Below are 16,826 nucleotides of genomic sequence, written 5' to 3' on the forward strand. Positions count from 1 at the left end.
GTCAGTTATCTATCCACTTACGTTATTACGTATTATTTTTATTAATATCAAAGATAATTAATGATAGTTACTCGAGAAAACCATAATAATATTAATATACAGCTGATGGCTAAGTTAAATAATGCCAAAATAATAATCTAATAAATTATCAAAGGTAGGTAATTTATTTTAATGATGTTTTTCCCATAACGTATTTTAGCTATTTATTTTCAGTATCATTGCAGACATCGTTTTTGTTTGACATCACTTGATTCGCATTTCGCAGTTTGCCAGTTCACGTTTAATTGCATTTTTAAATATTTATTTTTTATTTACGTAAAATATCAAGTATGGGTGTAGGTATTATGGATAGTAAATTCAACGATTTTGTTAATAATTTGGTTAGTCAAAAACAGACTGACAATAATTCCTATTTTAGTTCATCAGAGTATAGTGAGCATATTTCCAAAATTAGAGTCGAAAGTACCAAGGGATTGAAAAAATCGGTAACAGATTAAGGATGGTTCGTAAGTACGAAATATTAATAGTTGATAGAAGAGAATAATTGACAAAAATTGAAAAAATGTTAGTTACTTAATTTACCAACAGTTAATGGTTGATATTCGGTCGTTGACGAAAAATTATTTTATTTTTTTTTTTGTAATTTACAATAACCTATTATCTTGGAAACTGACGTTATTGCCCAGTAGTTAACGAAAATAACCTATAGCAACTTGGCTTCAACCTTAATGACCGGTTAATGATGTAAATGTTCAATTTTCGTCATTGACCGTTACATATACATAAAAATCTCTAAATACCGGATTCTCTCGATCACTAAAATTTCGCCTGCTATTTGGAAGTGTCCGCTATTCAGAGGGTTCAATTTGTAGTTTGTTCCCAAAAAAACATCACCACAGATTTTCCATATCAGTAGGTACAATCTTAAAATCACAACACTTACAATCTCGAAAAGTCTTAAGTCCTACCTTAGAAATATTAATAAATGGGAAGTCATGTGCCCAGGCTCGAGGTGAGTTTGTTCTAATTTCTCAATTTTTTGTAAATATCTCCTTTAGGTTTTATATTGATTACTGGGTATTAATTTCCCTTATTTCGGGGAAAGTATTATTTGGCAGTGGTTTGGAGAAGTTTTGGGACTTTTGAGATTGTGTATTACCAATGACAATGTAGAAGTGGACAACATTTAACATATAGGCACCTATCTAAAATATGTACTTATTAGTATAATATGTCTCAAAATTGGTAGGTAACTTAAATGTATTTTGTGTAGAAATAATTTTTAAAAAAGAGGGAATGTAGGAATTTTTTCCAATTTGACGCAGTTAGCAATTTGTGTCCCGATGATAAGAGGTGTGTACACGACTACAACCAAGCAAAAAAGTGATGTTACACAAGTTGTGCTCCCAAAAACTTTCTAGATATTAATTTATAAAAACTGTTTAGGTTAGTTTACACAAGTTGTATGCTGATAAATTCAAATTGAAAAACTTGTCAATTACATTATTATATAAATACCCACATATATTTAACAAGATTTTTGCCGAATAAAGCTGTTCAAACCAAATTTTTATATTGAATTGGAGAGTATATCTAGAAGCATTATTTTCTAGATACAAAGAACTGATAATTTACTTTTATTGAGTTTTTAGTTATCAAAAGTTTACTTTACCAAAGTTTTATAATAATTATAATTTATTGTCTGTAGGTACATTAGAAGTTATTCATATCATGTGTATGTATTTTAAAGTTTGAACACTTTAACTATGACCAGGCAGAGATTCTATAAAATAAGTTATATCTAGGATCATTAAAATTAAAACACATTGACACTACTATCAAAAGTGAACAGACATAAAAGAAACCAGGTTTAAAAAAATTGTTTCCTTTTATTAAACAAATTGTACAGTTATTTAACATTTTTTTTATTATTTAATAACATATTAAAATGTCGTTAAAATTTGAATAATGAACTTTTGAATACTACGAGTAACAAATAAATATTATATAACTTACTAAAATTATTGTACATCAGTCATTTTTTGATTAGATTCAAAATAAGATTGTTCAGTAATAAATGAAGGTAGTTTACTCATTTTTTCGTAAGCAGAATTACATTCCTTCATATTTTCTAATACAAATTGAAGATTCCAATGTTTCATTAGGAGTGCTTGTTGAATGGTAAACGATGAATATCTTATACAGCGTATAGCAGTACATGTTGCTGAACATCTCAACTTAAGTCCTATTTCGTGGACTAATGATAATAAATAATTCTCATATTCATTAATAACATTAACTTCTGAAATTTGAAAAATATAATAAATATTAGGTAGGAAAGCTTTTTGATTTTATTTTATAGTTAAATGTCTTATGTAATTAAATAAATAAATAAATTTATGATGTTTTTTAAGATTTTTTAGTAGCAATATACATAACTGCATATTATGGGTTAATTTTTTGATATATTACTTTCATTTTCATAATACAAAAAATAATTAAAAAAAACTTGAAGTTTGTTTATTATTTATTAATTATTACAACAAGGATTTTTCAAAGCAAAGATTTACATATAGACTTCTTGTTCTCTTTCAATTTTGATACTTACCAATAATAAAATTTGGTAAATCTAAACTTATGCATTTAATTCCATAAATTAAAGGATTTTTAGTAGATTCTGGTCGAATCAACCCTTTTGTAGCCAAATCATATGCTGTTTGAGTTTGAGTGTCTACATTGGCCAGCCTAAAATGTAATTTAAGTATATAGGCACATTAAGATAGTTGAATAATATTTTAAAAATGTAAACTCATGTAGTTACTCAAACATCTTTTTTTGATTTGATGCCTGGATTGTAGACATAAGTTTATCCATATTTTCACGTCTGACAAAGTCAAAACGTCCCTTTTCAACAACTTGGCCATCAATGTGCATATTCTTGGTCATAATTCCCAATCGCCCGTGTAAATGATATGTTCGCAATGGATAGTTGTTTTGAAGATTTCTTGCCATTTTGGTACCCTTATTTAGTCCAACAACTTCAAAAAACAACATTTAAATAAAATGACTTCTAATATAGGTTGGTAATGAACTTTAAAACTAGTCGTACCACAAACGCCTGACACACGCTTTCCCAAATGAGTGGTCCAAATACACTTAATGTCTTGAGTTTGGTACCTGGGACCAACGACAAGTACATTGTCCGCATAACTGGGCTCTACTTTTACATTCAGTTCTTTTGTTGTGTCCCCGGAAATGACCACACGATTTTCTGGAGATCTAACACCGCATGAATTCAACTCTGTAATAATATTATAATACATAGGTACTCATGTCTCCAATGGTTTATTTGTTGTCAATCAATTTCACTTACCTTGTGTTAACTTCAAAAGCAATGAATGGCGACAACCACTCAAGTGTACTCCAGCCGGTTTATACAAGCACACAACACCGTTCAAAAGTTTAAACGCCTTTTCACTAATCGACAGATTATTCATTATAAATGTCTACCGTCGAGCAGAAAATTTTAATTTTACACAATTAAAATTATTGCTGTACGTCTTTCAGTTGCATTTACAACTCGTGATTTACACATGGAACAGCCGGGAACAGTATCAAACATTTAAAAGTTATAAGCTCGGTTTAAACGGACCAAGAATAAATAAAACGTGAAAAATACCAATATAGTAAATAATATTGTGATAATTTAATAGTGATCTTTAATCAGTTATCAATTCACAGAAGTTATCATATCTGTTATCAAAATTCAAAATAATCATCAAAATACCATAACCAATTTCATTCATAAAACAAAATGTATTAGGAATACATAGATAATAAAGATATGGATAGGACATATTGGTCTTATCAGCGGTCATCGAGGGGAAAAATTGAGGCCAAATAAAGAATACATATATTGAGTATCGACTATCAATATAAAGGAGCCTCAATTGCCTTCCCCTCCGGGAACGCGGCCTCAAATGTATTTAACATAGGCGTGGCCTATCCATATCTTTATTATCTATGTAGGAATATCATCGTTTTTAATAGTTAAATAAAATGGTATTCGGAAAAAAAATCCCCAGAAAAAAAATCCCCGGATAAAAAGTCCTCGGAAAAAAAATCCACAAGAAAAAAAACCCCCGAAAAAAAATCCCCAAAGTTTGCTTTGTAAGGTTTGCAAAGTTTACTTTGGGGAATTTTTGACAGCTGTGAGTAATAACGGTATCCGGACAATTTCCCCCCGGACATTTTCCCAATGACTGTTTTTGGCGTAGTAGGACATTTTCCCCCCGAAAAATGTTCCGATGCGGACATTTTCCCCCCATTATTTCATAAATATAATAAGACATAAAAAAATTGTATGTTAGTAAAATAGGTTAAAAATATCATTTTTTATTTCATAAATATAATAAGACATAAAAAAATTGTATATAAGTAAATAAGGTCGATTTTGACAACTCTAACATTCCTTCGGGAGACGCAAAAACAATTAATCGATTGTTATTGTTTTCATTATCAAATAATAAAAATTGTTTTGGTTCGGCACCTCCTGTAGTAGCCCAATTACTATTCATTTTCAATTCCGATAAAGGGCATAGTGAAGGATACTTTTAATATAATATAATAAATATAATCTAATAATCTAAAAATATATATCTACTATAATAGGTAATTATAGTATAATTGATTACCTATATTTATAAAAAAAAATTATATTTTACTGAAAAAAAATAATTTCTTATTAAATAATAAATAAAAAACTTTAGAAAAAATGGGGGGAAAATGTCCGCATCGAATATATATTAGGGGGGGGGGGAAATGTCCTACTACGCCAAAAACAGTCGGGGGGAAACTGTCCGCCATTCGTAATAACATACGCAAGAGAACTGATTACCTTTTTATTATATAGGTAAATAGATATTATTTTTATTTTATACGCAATGTGATTTGTTCATTGTTAATTATTATCATAATTTTTTTTAATTTTTGCGTAATCTAGCTGTGTGATCAAGATAATAATATTATAATAGTTATCATTCAAATTTTATATTTTTTTAAAATTATTGTATATTATTATTATTATTTTAGAACAGTTAGGTATATCTTTGGGGATTTTTTTTCCTAGATTTCCGCATAATATTATAGTCTGTGGCCTGTGCCATAACCGTATTAAATTATCTAAAAAAAAAAAGATTTTTTAATGGGCATTAAAAACAGAAAGGTGAACCCACGATTAAAGATATACTATATAGACATATAGTATATACCTATACTATGTATATATTTAATCGTGGGTGAACCTATTCTTTGTTAGAAGTTCATCTTTTGACAAAATTTGACTGATTTACAGCAGGTTGAATTAGTATTTTTGATATAAATTGATTTTTACAATAATATACCTACTATATTATTATTATTATATTATTTATTATTAGGGCAGAAGACTTGTAGCATTAGCATATTTGTTTTGTTTTGTACGATCACAAATATAGCAGAGTAAGAAACAAATACGTTTCATGCTGAAACAAAGCTAGTCTTGAAATTGTATTTCTCATATAAATGTATATTTCGAGTTTTTTTTGGTTTTAGTGCATATTTCGTCGATTCTATACGTTAAGGTGTATAATTTCAATAATTTTTCATTTTATCAATACTTTTACCGTCGACGTTTTTATTTAATTATAAATTTAGTATACAACCAAAATAATGTTGAATTTAAAATTATTTAAAATTTTGAACATATTAATATGGTTGTCGAATGTTCCCACATGAATGTATTTCCTAGAGACACGTCTTGAGGACTGCCGATTACATTTATTTTCCGGTTATTAATTTTATTTATGAACAGATATTGTTTACTGCATAAGATATTATCAATACGGACCACGGGGACGTCGGTCGCAGACATCAAAATTTAAATAAAATATTTAAATATATTCTTACAAATAATCTTATTTTTTAACGCATATTTGGTGATTTTTTAGTGCCACAAGTCCTCTGCCCTATGTATTATTATTATGTTATATAAACTTTTGAGTTAATAAGTACCGACTTCGGTACTATAAAACAGTGTGAATAGGTTTGTGGTACATACTACCTATAAAAGATGAGCAATACGCCAATACCTTAAAATTGTTCTAAATAATTTGAGAAATGTCATGGTGTGTAGCAAAATATAATAATAAGCATACAATTATCAAGTTCCCAGTAGGTACCAAATATTATATTTTTGAATTATTAGGTACATATCTAAAACAGAATAACAAAAAACGTTATTATTCATATAAATACCAATATATTTTCATTACATTTTATTCACTTCAGATGTATACCAATCACTGAACTAGCTATGAAGATTAAAAATTGTATGAACTCTTAACAACAAAATTATTGGAATTATTAAGTATAATCTCAAAAAAAATTAAGCTATAAATGACATGATTATTTGATTGCTGTAAAAATATTGTATGAGCAACCTTTTATTAAACTTTTGTGCTATTTTACTCAAAAACCAAAATCTAATTATACTTTAATCAGTATAAAGTATAAAGTTTCAAGTATTAATAAATAGCACAGAGCCAAATTATTTTGAAAATTACATCATGTCCAAATTGTAATACTGAATGTCGATATGAATATTTGATGAAAGTCTCTTGATAGCAATTTATTAATAAATTAAAAAGAAATAAATTATTATTTTTTTTTAAAACTGAATTAGTGTAAAATATTCACTTTTCCACTAATTTTAGTTCTGAGTGAAGTTTAGAAATGTATAGATTTTACAATATTTTTTTTTATTTTGTGTCTGTGTACACCAAACAGCAAAAAATTGTTCAAATTATGCTTTGGTTTTCAATGTCAGTATCATTTCTGGTGGAAAAATAAATCAAGTTGGTACTTTTGAGAGGACAAAATTAAAAATCTAGTTGTTTTCGATAACGTCAAGAAAAACATAAATTTTTTTAAGAAAAAACAGAATTTTTGGTCAAAATTTAATTTTATTTATTTTGTGTAACTCATAAACAAATAATAGTAGATATTTGAAATGTTTACCAAACACTATTTATAAAAGCATTTTCTGTACATGGTAAAATTAAATTTAGAAAATATTTTGTGTGATAAATAGAAATAGAAACTTAAAAGAAATTATTAATTTTTATAAGTTTTTTTATGATTATCAAAGATAAAAAATTAGCTCAAAAACATGAAAATTTAATGCAGGGTGGTTTTTCATAAGTCGTTATTAGTGTGATTTAAAAATAAATTGAAGATACATCACTTTTTGAGATAATACAAATTGTACAATTTATTCTAATCACATACCTTACAATAAGATTAAATAGTGGTAATAATAGTCCAACATTCAATCAAACAATACGATTCAAAATTACATTTAAGAAATCAATAATAGTTTGTAATAACTATGTTATTGTTATGAAAAAAATGTATTTATTTATTTATTATTTACTAACAGGATGAGCCCTATACAACAGTTTAAAACATAATACAATAATATGTAATTTAATATACAGGTACATCAATTGCTAAAACATCTACACAATAAGTATCAACCATAGACATATTATAAATTAAATTAATGTTTCTTTAGTATCAACTTACAACATTTAAAAGTAACAAATTAATTAATTAAATAATAAATATATAGAGTACAAACTATACTACAATTTTAATGGTTCAATAGTATATTAACTAAAATTATTGAATAGTTAATATAAATCAGTCCAAAAATACATTCAAAACAAATTTTTATTATAGGATTAATAATAGATGATGTAATATTAAATTTAAAATACTTTATGCCAAGAGAGAAGCAACTCGTTTCAGGCATGCAGACTGACAGCAGTGGCTGTTACGAGACCCTATTTCTCCCTCTTTGTGCCATTCAGTGTAGCGTTGAAGGCATTACCGTTAACGATTGTGATCGTACAACGTCGATATGTCAAATAGGTGGGAAATGAGTGGATTCAAACACAATTTGGATGGGACATGGGTTACTTCTCTCGTGGCGCAAAGTATAATCAGTTTAATTTTGCAGATAATTTTACAACTGGTTTATGTGTTTGGTCTATGTCCAAAAAATAATCCTTTGTTCTTACCTTGCTGATTACTTTGACTGACCTAAAAAATAGAACAATATGTATATGAAATATAAAAAAAAAATTGACAACATAATATTGAAATATATATTTTATTATAGTCATAATAATTGTCTGTGATTATACATCATACAGTAGGTACTACAATTATTTAAATTAGGTGGATACAAATATATGTATGTATAATAATAAAAGAAACAACTAAAATACTTACATTTCTGCCACCATTTGATATAGTAGAATCAAGTCTCTAAAAATAAAAAAAATACCAAGTTTAAAATAAAAGAAGCAGTAATTTAGGAATATTATAATTCTAAAAAGTGGTTTTGTCAAGAGTGTTAAAATAATGTCTGAAATACAAAAAAATAATAGAAAGTTTCAAAAGTATAATTTTTAGTGAAAGAAGTAGTCATAGTAGTATAATAAGCACTAGCGTATTTAAGATTTTGGGGGGTTTAGACAATTTTCCAGTCATAGTATTGAGCGGTACTCACACACACACACACACAGTTTTGTAACACCAAGTCTCTCAACAATACGCTTTAGTAAGAATTAAATTAATAACAATGTGCAGAGTATAAAATATTTTATAACATAAATATTACTGTAAAAATCTGAATTTTTCGGAAAAAAAAATATGTACGCTTTAAATAATTTTAAAGTTTTAAAGTATTTCTAATAAAAATATAATAGAAGGAACAACATTTTAGAAATAATCTAAGCTATAATATGACATAGAAAGTACAGATTGACATGAAATAGCATCATAACAAAGAAAAAATGTTGAGTTCTAATTGTACCATTGTTTTCCACATAAAAACATACACTAATCACAAATTCCAAAATGAAACTATTGGCCGTTAAAGAGCAATATGCAATTTCGATAGTACCACCCTTGGCATTTGTGTTAGTCGTCAATAATGATTATTAATGTGAGTGTAATTGTAGGCTATCTACGCACGCTCACACGTCATGTCAACAGCACCGCCTGCTAAAAATGATAATCATTTCAATTTTTAGTTCCATTGCTTGAAACAAAAAGTTTTATTGGTAAAAGAATTTTAAAAACCTAATTGAAAAAAAAATTATCAAAATCAGATCACTTTAAAGGCGTGAGTTTTTCTTGTAAGTTATGTTTTTGCAGTCCCCCTAAAGTAGAAAATAGAACTTTATTAACCTTGTATCTACTGGTTGTACCCAATAAAACATCTTGTTCAACTTTATTATCAATATATGTTGTAAAAATATGGTAATTATGTTTAGTGTATAGTGTGTATACACTAGTGTATTTTAGTATTTATTTGTAAATTTTAGAATATTTCCGGAAATGGTAGGTTTTTTGTCGACCCATCCCCACCCCATTACAACCTCCCTAATTGCAAATATACCATAACACATTTGTGCGGTACTATAGACTAAACACATGACTACATAATCAAAATTATGTTTGATAGTAAAATGTATGTAGTTGTAATAACAGAGCAGTTTATAAGTTTCAAAATCATTTTGATTACAAAACTTTGATAATTTAATAGACAAAAAAATTATATGGTATAACAACTAACCGAAACTGAAATATTTAGTATAAGTAAATTAAACATTTTTGGTTTTAGTTTTAGCTAAAACATATTATTATCGTTTTTGTTTTTTATCATTTCATTATATAAAATGGTATTAGAATTTAGTATTAAGAGGTGGATAGGTGCTTAGCATCCCCAGTTTTCAAATAGTAATTATGATTATCATGATTCTGAAATACTTTTAGATGACTGATTATTTTAATAGAAAAATTTTATTTTATTTTAATTTGATTTCTCAGTTAAAATAAATACATATAATGTTAGCACTCTCTATAACTTCAAAGAATACCAATGTGCACCCATAGAGACTCACTGAGATTAAGTCCTGAAAGAGCATCGAAATGTACTTACATCATTCATACTTAAATTAGGATTATATGACAAATCAACATTCGAATACGCTTTTTGTGCTTCAGAACGATATTTTTTTCGCTCTGATTTTGTGTACCCGGCAGGGGGTTTCATAAAACATGGGTTCTTATTAATGCTTTTCACCACACTTTCAACAGGACCGGTTTCGTTCGAATCTGGCTAGAAATTAATAAATTAACATATGATTAATTACTAAGTTTTCAATCATCTATTACACATTTATTAACTTATTAATTTATTAACTTTTTTAGGTATCATCACAATAGTAAATAAATAATATCATGTGGTTAGATTTAACTGGTTTAATAGGTTTTTATGAAAAAAGTCAAAAGTACAAAATATACTGAGGGTATAAGGTATAAATACAAATATACATATTATTAAAGCATAATAAATTGAATCTTATCATAAATATTCACATTTGATAGATATAAACCGATTAGAATTTTTACAGACTTTTTTCACGGAATGTTTATGAAGTTTTCTGCCATAAAAGATATAAAAATGTATACTTAAACATTTACTAATAAGGTAGGTACTTACAACGTCCCAAGTTTCATCAAGATCATTCATCACGGGCCCTCTAAGAGTTACCTCAATTCTGTTAGTATTTGTTTCGTAGACCATTTGATCAAAATCTAAACGATCGGGACACTGATTTTCATGAGCCTAAGAATTAATTGGCATTAAGATAATATTATAAGTTTATAAATATTAGTTAGATTCTTTTTATAGTTAACTAACATTCAACTTGGACTTCTCTACCACATGAAGGCAATTGAAGGGACATATCCTTAGGTTTGGGGTTTTGTCTGGGCATTTTGTCAAATGTAGTATCAATGTTTTTTGAGGCATCGTGTGAGCATTGTTAAAGGGACAGTGTACCACATTAGAGCCTGCCTTCATGCCCAAATCGCTATAATAAAATATAATGCAATTAAGAATTTAAATAATTTAATTAATATTATAGGTAGGTAACTACTACTACTACTTACTAACCTACTTTCATTTTAAAAAATATACTTAATAGGATTTCATCATATTCTGTTGTCTCCATCCAACATCGTACAACATACTAAATTGATGTTCAGCAGAACTAATTTTGTGTTGTTAGTTTTAATATGAGAGATATTATCAACTTTTATCATACAATATAAGTTAAGGACATTATCTGTTTATTACGCATTTTTTATGTTATTGAACTTACATCCATATCTAATTTAATAATTAAAATATTGTACAAAATCAACATACAAATACAAATTATGTTCTAACCTTTTTGTCAATTTACTTTTAAATTAATCAAAAATTAACAAAAATTTTGTATGTGGTATGTTTATACAACTAAGCAAACAAATTACATACTTAAGATTTTCTGAAAATGTATGTATTAATTTTATAAAGATATTATGTTATTTTCATTTTTTTTATCAACCTTTTGGGCCAGTATAAAATATAAATTCTTCAATTTTCTACTTCAGCATTTTTTCTGGAAGGAAATTTAACCAAGTTGTTACTTTAGAGAGGGGGGCAAAAGCAAAAATTGCCATTAGCTTTCAAAAGTGTCAGGAAAAACAAACAATTATAGAAAAACTAAAATTTTGATAAAAACGGTTTTGGAAAAAATAAACTTTGATTAGAAACATGAAATTTTTACCAAATTTTATATTGGCATTTTCTATACAACATACAATCTTATAAACGTTTTGACTAGTTTGAGTTGAACACAACTTAGCTTATAAACCAGTTGTAACAAAAATAGAGCGATTAAAGTATAAAAAAATGTATGAATGTTAAAAATTACTTAGACTTCACTGACAGTATACAAAAATAAATGGTATTTAAATAGCTAGTGACAGAGCTATGTAATTTGAAAACCCAATGAATTGTTTCCTAAATTGGATGCAGTAAAGAAAAGAAAGAATTGCATACTACCATCATTATAGTATCAAGTAATAAGTGGTTAAAAAAAAATCACAGAAATACTATATGCTATTACAATTTACATACTATTTTGATAAATTCAGTCTCACTTTAAAAATGTGAATCTTGATCATTATGTGTTTTTTTTATATTTGTAATCAGTACTTACCGAACATATTCCATTTTCCTGGAGTCCGTCTTGTTTGTCGGGTTTGTGATCTTTAATGACAAATAAAATGATTACAATTTACAATATGCAATTAGGTATATTGCCCTTTTATTAATATGATAATATTTTCATATTGTCTGTAACAGTACTGCGTGGTAGACAATGGTATAATGTAGGAAATTGGTAACTACATTTACTTTACAAATATTAACAATATCTTAAGGGTAAATAATAAAAGAACAATTAACTAAGCAAAAGGGTATCAACTTAAATGTTAAAGAATGAACAAGCAACAAGTAATTACTTACAAGACTTATTGATAATAAAATAGTATTTATAATCAATGATAATATTACGTGGTATGAATTACAGTACTATTTCACAATCACAACATACAAAATTATTCACGACAGTACAAATCATGCCTAATTGCTCAACAAAAATAAACATTGACCTATTCACAAAAATTTAGAAAATATAGTCATTACAACGTACACTGAAACAACTGCTGAGCACAGGTGCTCAGTGTCAACTGACTATACCGACAACCGACATACCGTAAGTCCGTAACCCGTAACTGAGACGTGCGCCGTCGTGCAGTGTGCACTCGCCAATCGACAAACAAAATGCCCAGTGGTCGTGATAATATTATGAGGAAGACGTGTATTAGACCAGTGTTGCCAAATTTTAAAAGTGGATTATTGTATATCACATGTTCAAAACCATGGCTGAATAATTTTCAAATTTGGCTTGCTACAGTTTGATTTTATATGTAAGCATAATTGCATAAATTAATTATTTATAATTTATATTGAAAATATACCACTCTTGATAATTAGTCATTGCAACCATAATTTTCAATTAAAATGTTTGTCGTATACCAATTACTCAACAGTCTTTTTTAAAAATATGTCATAGGTATTTTTAGTATAATATATCACCTATAATTTAATTTTTCGCGAAACAGGGAAATCTTAGATGATTACAATATGTTTAGGAAATAGAAAAAACTTAATTACGTACCTACTTATTCACTATCAACATTTACACTGTTCATCAATATCGTTTTCATTACATATACAGCCATACAGGTCTTTAATTATTGTAAGTAAATTGTTTGTTTCAGATGCATTACGATTTACGACTACACATGAAATACAAAAACACACACTGACAAAGAAATAGATGAACCGTTGGGAATTAGGCTCTCGTATGCTCCTTACCGACTACAAGCAACAACTAAAAATAATTCAAAGGAAAATCAATATAGATATAAGTATCCACCTTGAAAAAAATTAATTTAATTCATTCATTCATAAATTGTATCACCTATATGTACAGTATCTTATTATTTTTAAACCCGTTGTTTGAAAAAAAAACAACTGTTTACATGAATCATTTTATTTGACTAGGAAAAAAAATCCCCGGAAAAAAAAATCCCCAAAGATATTTCTAACTGTTCTAAAATAATAATTAATAATAATATTAAATAATTTTAAAAAAATATAAAATTTGAATGATAACTATTATAATATTATCTTGATCACACAGCTAGATTACGCAAAAATTAAAAATAATTATGATAATAATGAACAAATCACATTGCGTTTAAAATAAAAATAATATCTATTTACCTATATAATAAAAAGGTAATCAGTTCTCTTGCGTATGTTATTACTCACAGCTGTCAACAATTCCCCAATAGTTATATTTTCTTCATTTTGTCTTTTGACTAATTCTTTTAGACGGATGTTTACAGTTTTATTGTATCCTCTTTTTGTTCTGCTTCCTTCGGGTTCACCTAAAGCATCTATTGCTAACTTCGCTCTATCGGCGTCGATTTCGTTTTTAATTTTTCTTATTAGTTTCCATATTGTGGGATGTTTTTGACCAACTAGTTTTGAGAACCTATTGTTCCATCCTTCAACAATGTTGTTTGTTCTGTTACAGTCATTGAGGGTAGATTCATTTACATAATTACATTCCATACAGCTGGTGCGTACATTGGTGGTAGTTTTCGAAACCTAATATTATTTTCTTCATTTCCAATTCTTCGATATTTTCCACTAACGTAGTATGCATCAAAATAATCTAATAGTTCCGTGAGATTTTCGGGTAAATTGTTTTTTAAATACGTCAGACCTTCTTCTACGAGGTGCAAAGGAAGGAATGCAAGTGCGTCAACCATTCCACAATGTTTCCGAAATTCTTCATCCCTTTTGTACATTGTGGCGAGTCCCAGTTCTTGTACTTTCCGGAAGGTTGATTCAACTTGATTGACACAAATGATAGAAGCAGCCTCTTATTATACATTTATATGAACACCAATTACTTCTTTTGCTGCTTCAATAACTGCACTTTCAAAGTCAAGATGTAAGTATTTGGGTCGGGATATAAATTTCGTTTAGCACATTCTTCCATCATAATTTGGAACATTTCCACATATGTTTGTTTAGTTTTTCTTTGTAAAATACAATAAATTGAAATTAAAAATACATTATTTTTTTTATCCGTACTACGTATAATTATAAGAAAAATTTTGGAGACAATCCGAAATTTCCGTCCAAATACCAGGTGTTTGATGCTGTAAGTAGTCTTAAATGATCATCTATTGCAAACATAACTATTCTTTCAGACGCCTCTGGACCATTGTCCTTCAATAATAGTCTATCATTATCAATAAATGCCCATTCAACTATAAAAAAAATTGATATAATTATTGTTAACTATAATATGTATTTCTCCTAAATATAATATACTATTTTATACCTTGAATAATAATAGAAACATACGAAATTTCTGAAAACGATATATTTCTCTAATCTTTTGCAAGGCAAGAAGAAAGGAAAACAATTTGAATGAAACGACAAGAATTTCGAACATTCCTGCAGTGCACAGCGTCCATTGTCAACTACACTGCAGGTCTCTAACAAGGGTGCCAGATGTCTCCTGTCCTGAATATAATACCAACTGTGCTATAGGATTTTTTCAAAATTATTTTTTAGTATAGTGGGTTTTCGTATGAATACGCAGGTTCCTATACCATTTAAACACGTTTCTACCCATACAAAACACGTGACATGTAGTAAAGCCAACCGTTGATAATAAATATTACAGTTTGGATTATAAATGCCTTTAAAACTACGAATAAAAGCATTTCAAAATCGTTGCAAAAGCAAATCATGCAAAAAAGCACCTGAACTATTTTTAATAAGCCAAATTTTTACAAATTTAAAAATTATAAATTATACGGGTATTAATACTGTTTTATTATTTACAAGATAAAACAATAAAATATCTAAAAAATAGAAAAATTTTCCATCTAGCAGTGTGATCAAGATAATATTATAATAGTTATCATTCAAATTTTATATTTTTTAAAAATTATTTAATATTATTATTAATTATTATTTTAGAACAGTTAGGTTATATCTTTGGGGATTTTTTTTCCGGGGGTTTTTATTCCGGGGATTTTTTTCCTAGATTCATAAAATATTACACACGCATTACGATGTGGAATACTATACTACAAAAAAATTATCCGAAAACATCGAAAACATCTGGCTTTGCTGGTAACGTCATTAGTATTTATTAAGGTTTTTTTTTCATTTCATTTCGACATTCCGACAAAACGATTTAGTCTATCGTGTACTGCTGCTCATTTTTTTTTTTGTCGGAATCGCTGGCGTCGGGATCAGACAATATTAATGTAATCCCGTGTTTCTCGACTTATCGAGGAACCATAATATAACTATGCGGTCACTACACGTGCATCGTAAATACTCGGCCGGATTAGATCACTCGAACCGATACGTGGTCGCTATTATTATACTCGTACAAAACGTCTGGGGTTTCGACGTTTTTGTCCCCTAGCTTCGTGGGTGTTTTTATTATACCCACGTCCATGAAATATGTGTGTCTAGACAGGTCCCATGCCTATCGCAAAGTGCTTTGTTTACCCATGTACTTAAAATCGTGTGGGTAATTTATTACATTTTTAAAAATGAAAAATACCCAAGACTTGACAGTGAATACCCGGACCGGGCAAATGTTCCCATGCGCTCGACAGGGGGTGGCTCTTTATTTAACTGCTTAGTACTAAGATTCTGGGAAAAAAACGACCTGTGTTAAACTATAATGTTTGAAGAAAGAAAGTACAAAATATCTTACAGACACAAAAAATATAATATTATACAGTGTGATCGAGAAGTCGCACACACCAAAATATCGATTTTAAATTTCTAATCGATTTCGATAGGTTATAGGTATAGTTAAATTATACTCGCATATTAAATAATAATAAAAAAATAATTAATAAGCGTCTCATATATAATATAATTTTTGTGGGTTTATTAAAATTTACTTAGGTTCTTTTTTGCTTCATTTTAACAACTTTGAAATTCTTATATTCACAGTTTTATATTTGTATCTTTATAATTCGAACTCTAATATTTATTATTTACAGTGGGCATCACTACACGATGCTTATTTTAAGCAGTGATCCGCTCGTATTTTGTACAGGTAGAAACGTCTTGAAATGGTATTGGAACCTATTCATACTAAGGCTCACCGTAATATTATTTCATCTGACAGCACAATAGGTATTATATTTTAGGACAGCCGACATTTGGCACCCTTGATGGAGACCTTCAATGTAGTTGG

At 28.1% G+C, this 16,826-nt stretch overlaps 2 protein-coding genes across 2 annotated transcripts; both read right to left on the minus strand.

Annotated features, from left to right (window-relative positions):
* Positions 1–1,955: 1,955 nt before the first annotated feature.
* Positions 1,956–3,710, minus strand: LOC111039197 (probable tRNA pseudouridine synthase 2). Its single transcript, XM_022322567.1, has 5 exons — positions 3,374–3,710; positions 3,110–3,301; positions 2,822–3,038; positions 2,609–2,745; positions 1,956–2,302 (listed from the first exon to the last, which is right to left on the minus strand). Exons 1-5 carry the CDS (start codon positions 3,495–3,497, stop codon positions 2,022–2,024), a joined length of 951 nt encoding a protein of 316 aa, XP_022178259.1. The 5' UTR covers positions 3,498–3,710; the 3' UTR covers positions 1,956–2,021.
* Positions 3,711–7,282: 3,572 nt separating this feature from the next.
* On the minus strand, positions 7,283–12,761 carry LOC111039198. Its single transcript, XM_022322569.1, has 7 exons — positions 12,473–12,761; positions 12,165–12,214; positions 10,817–10,988; positions 10,616–10,741; positions 10,052–10,231; positions 8,335–8,370; positions 7,283–8,142 (listed from the first exon to the last, which is right to left on the minus strand). The coding sequence occupies exons 2-7, from the start codon at positions 12,176–12,178 to the stop codon at positions 8,077–8,079; spliced, it is 594 nt and encodes a 197-aa protein (XP_022178261.1). The 5' UTR covers positions 12,179–12,214; positions 12,473–12,761; the 3' UTR covers positions 7,283–8,076.
* Between the last annotated feature and the right edge of the window lie 4,065 nt (positions 12,762–16,826).

The sequence above is a fragment of the Myzus persicae genome, unplaced genomic scaffold (assembly GCF_001856785.1).
Source record: "Myzus persicae strain clone G006 unplaced genomic scaffold, MPER_G0061.0, whole genome shotgun sequence".
Lineage (NCBI taxonomy): Eukaryota > Metazoa > Arthropoda > Insecta > Hemiptera > Aphididae > Myzus > Myzus persicae.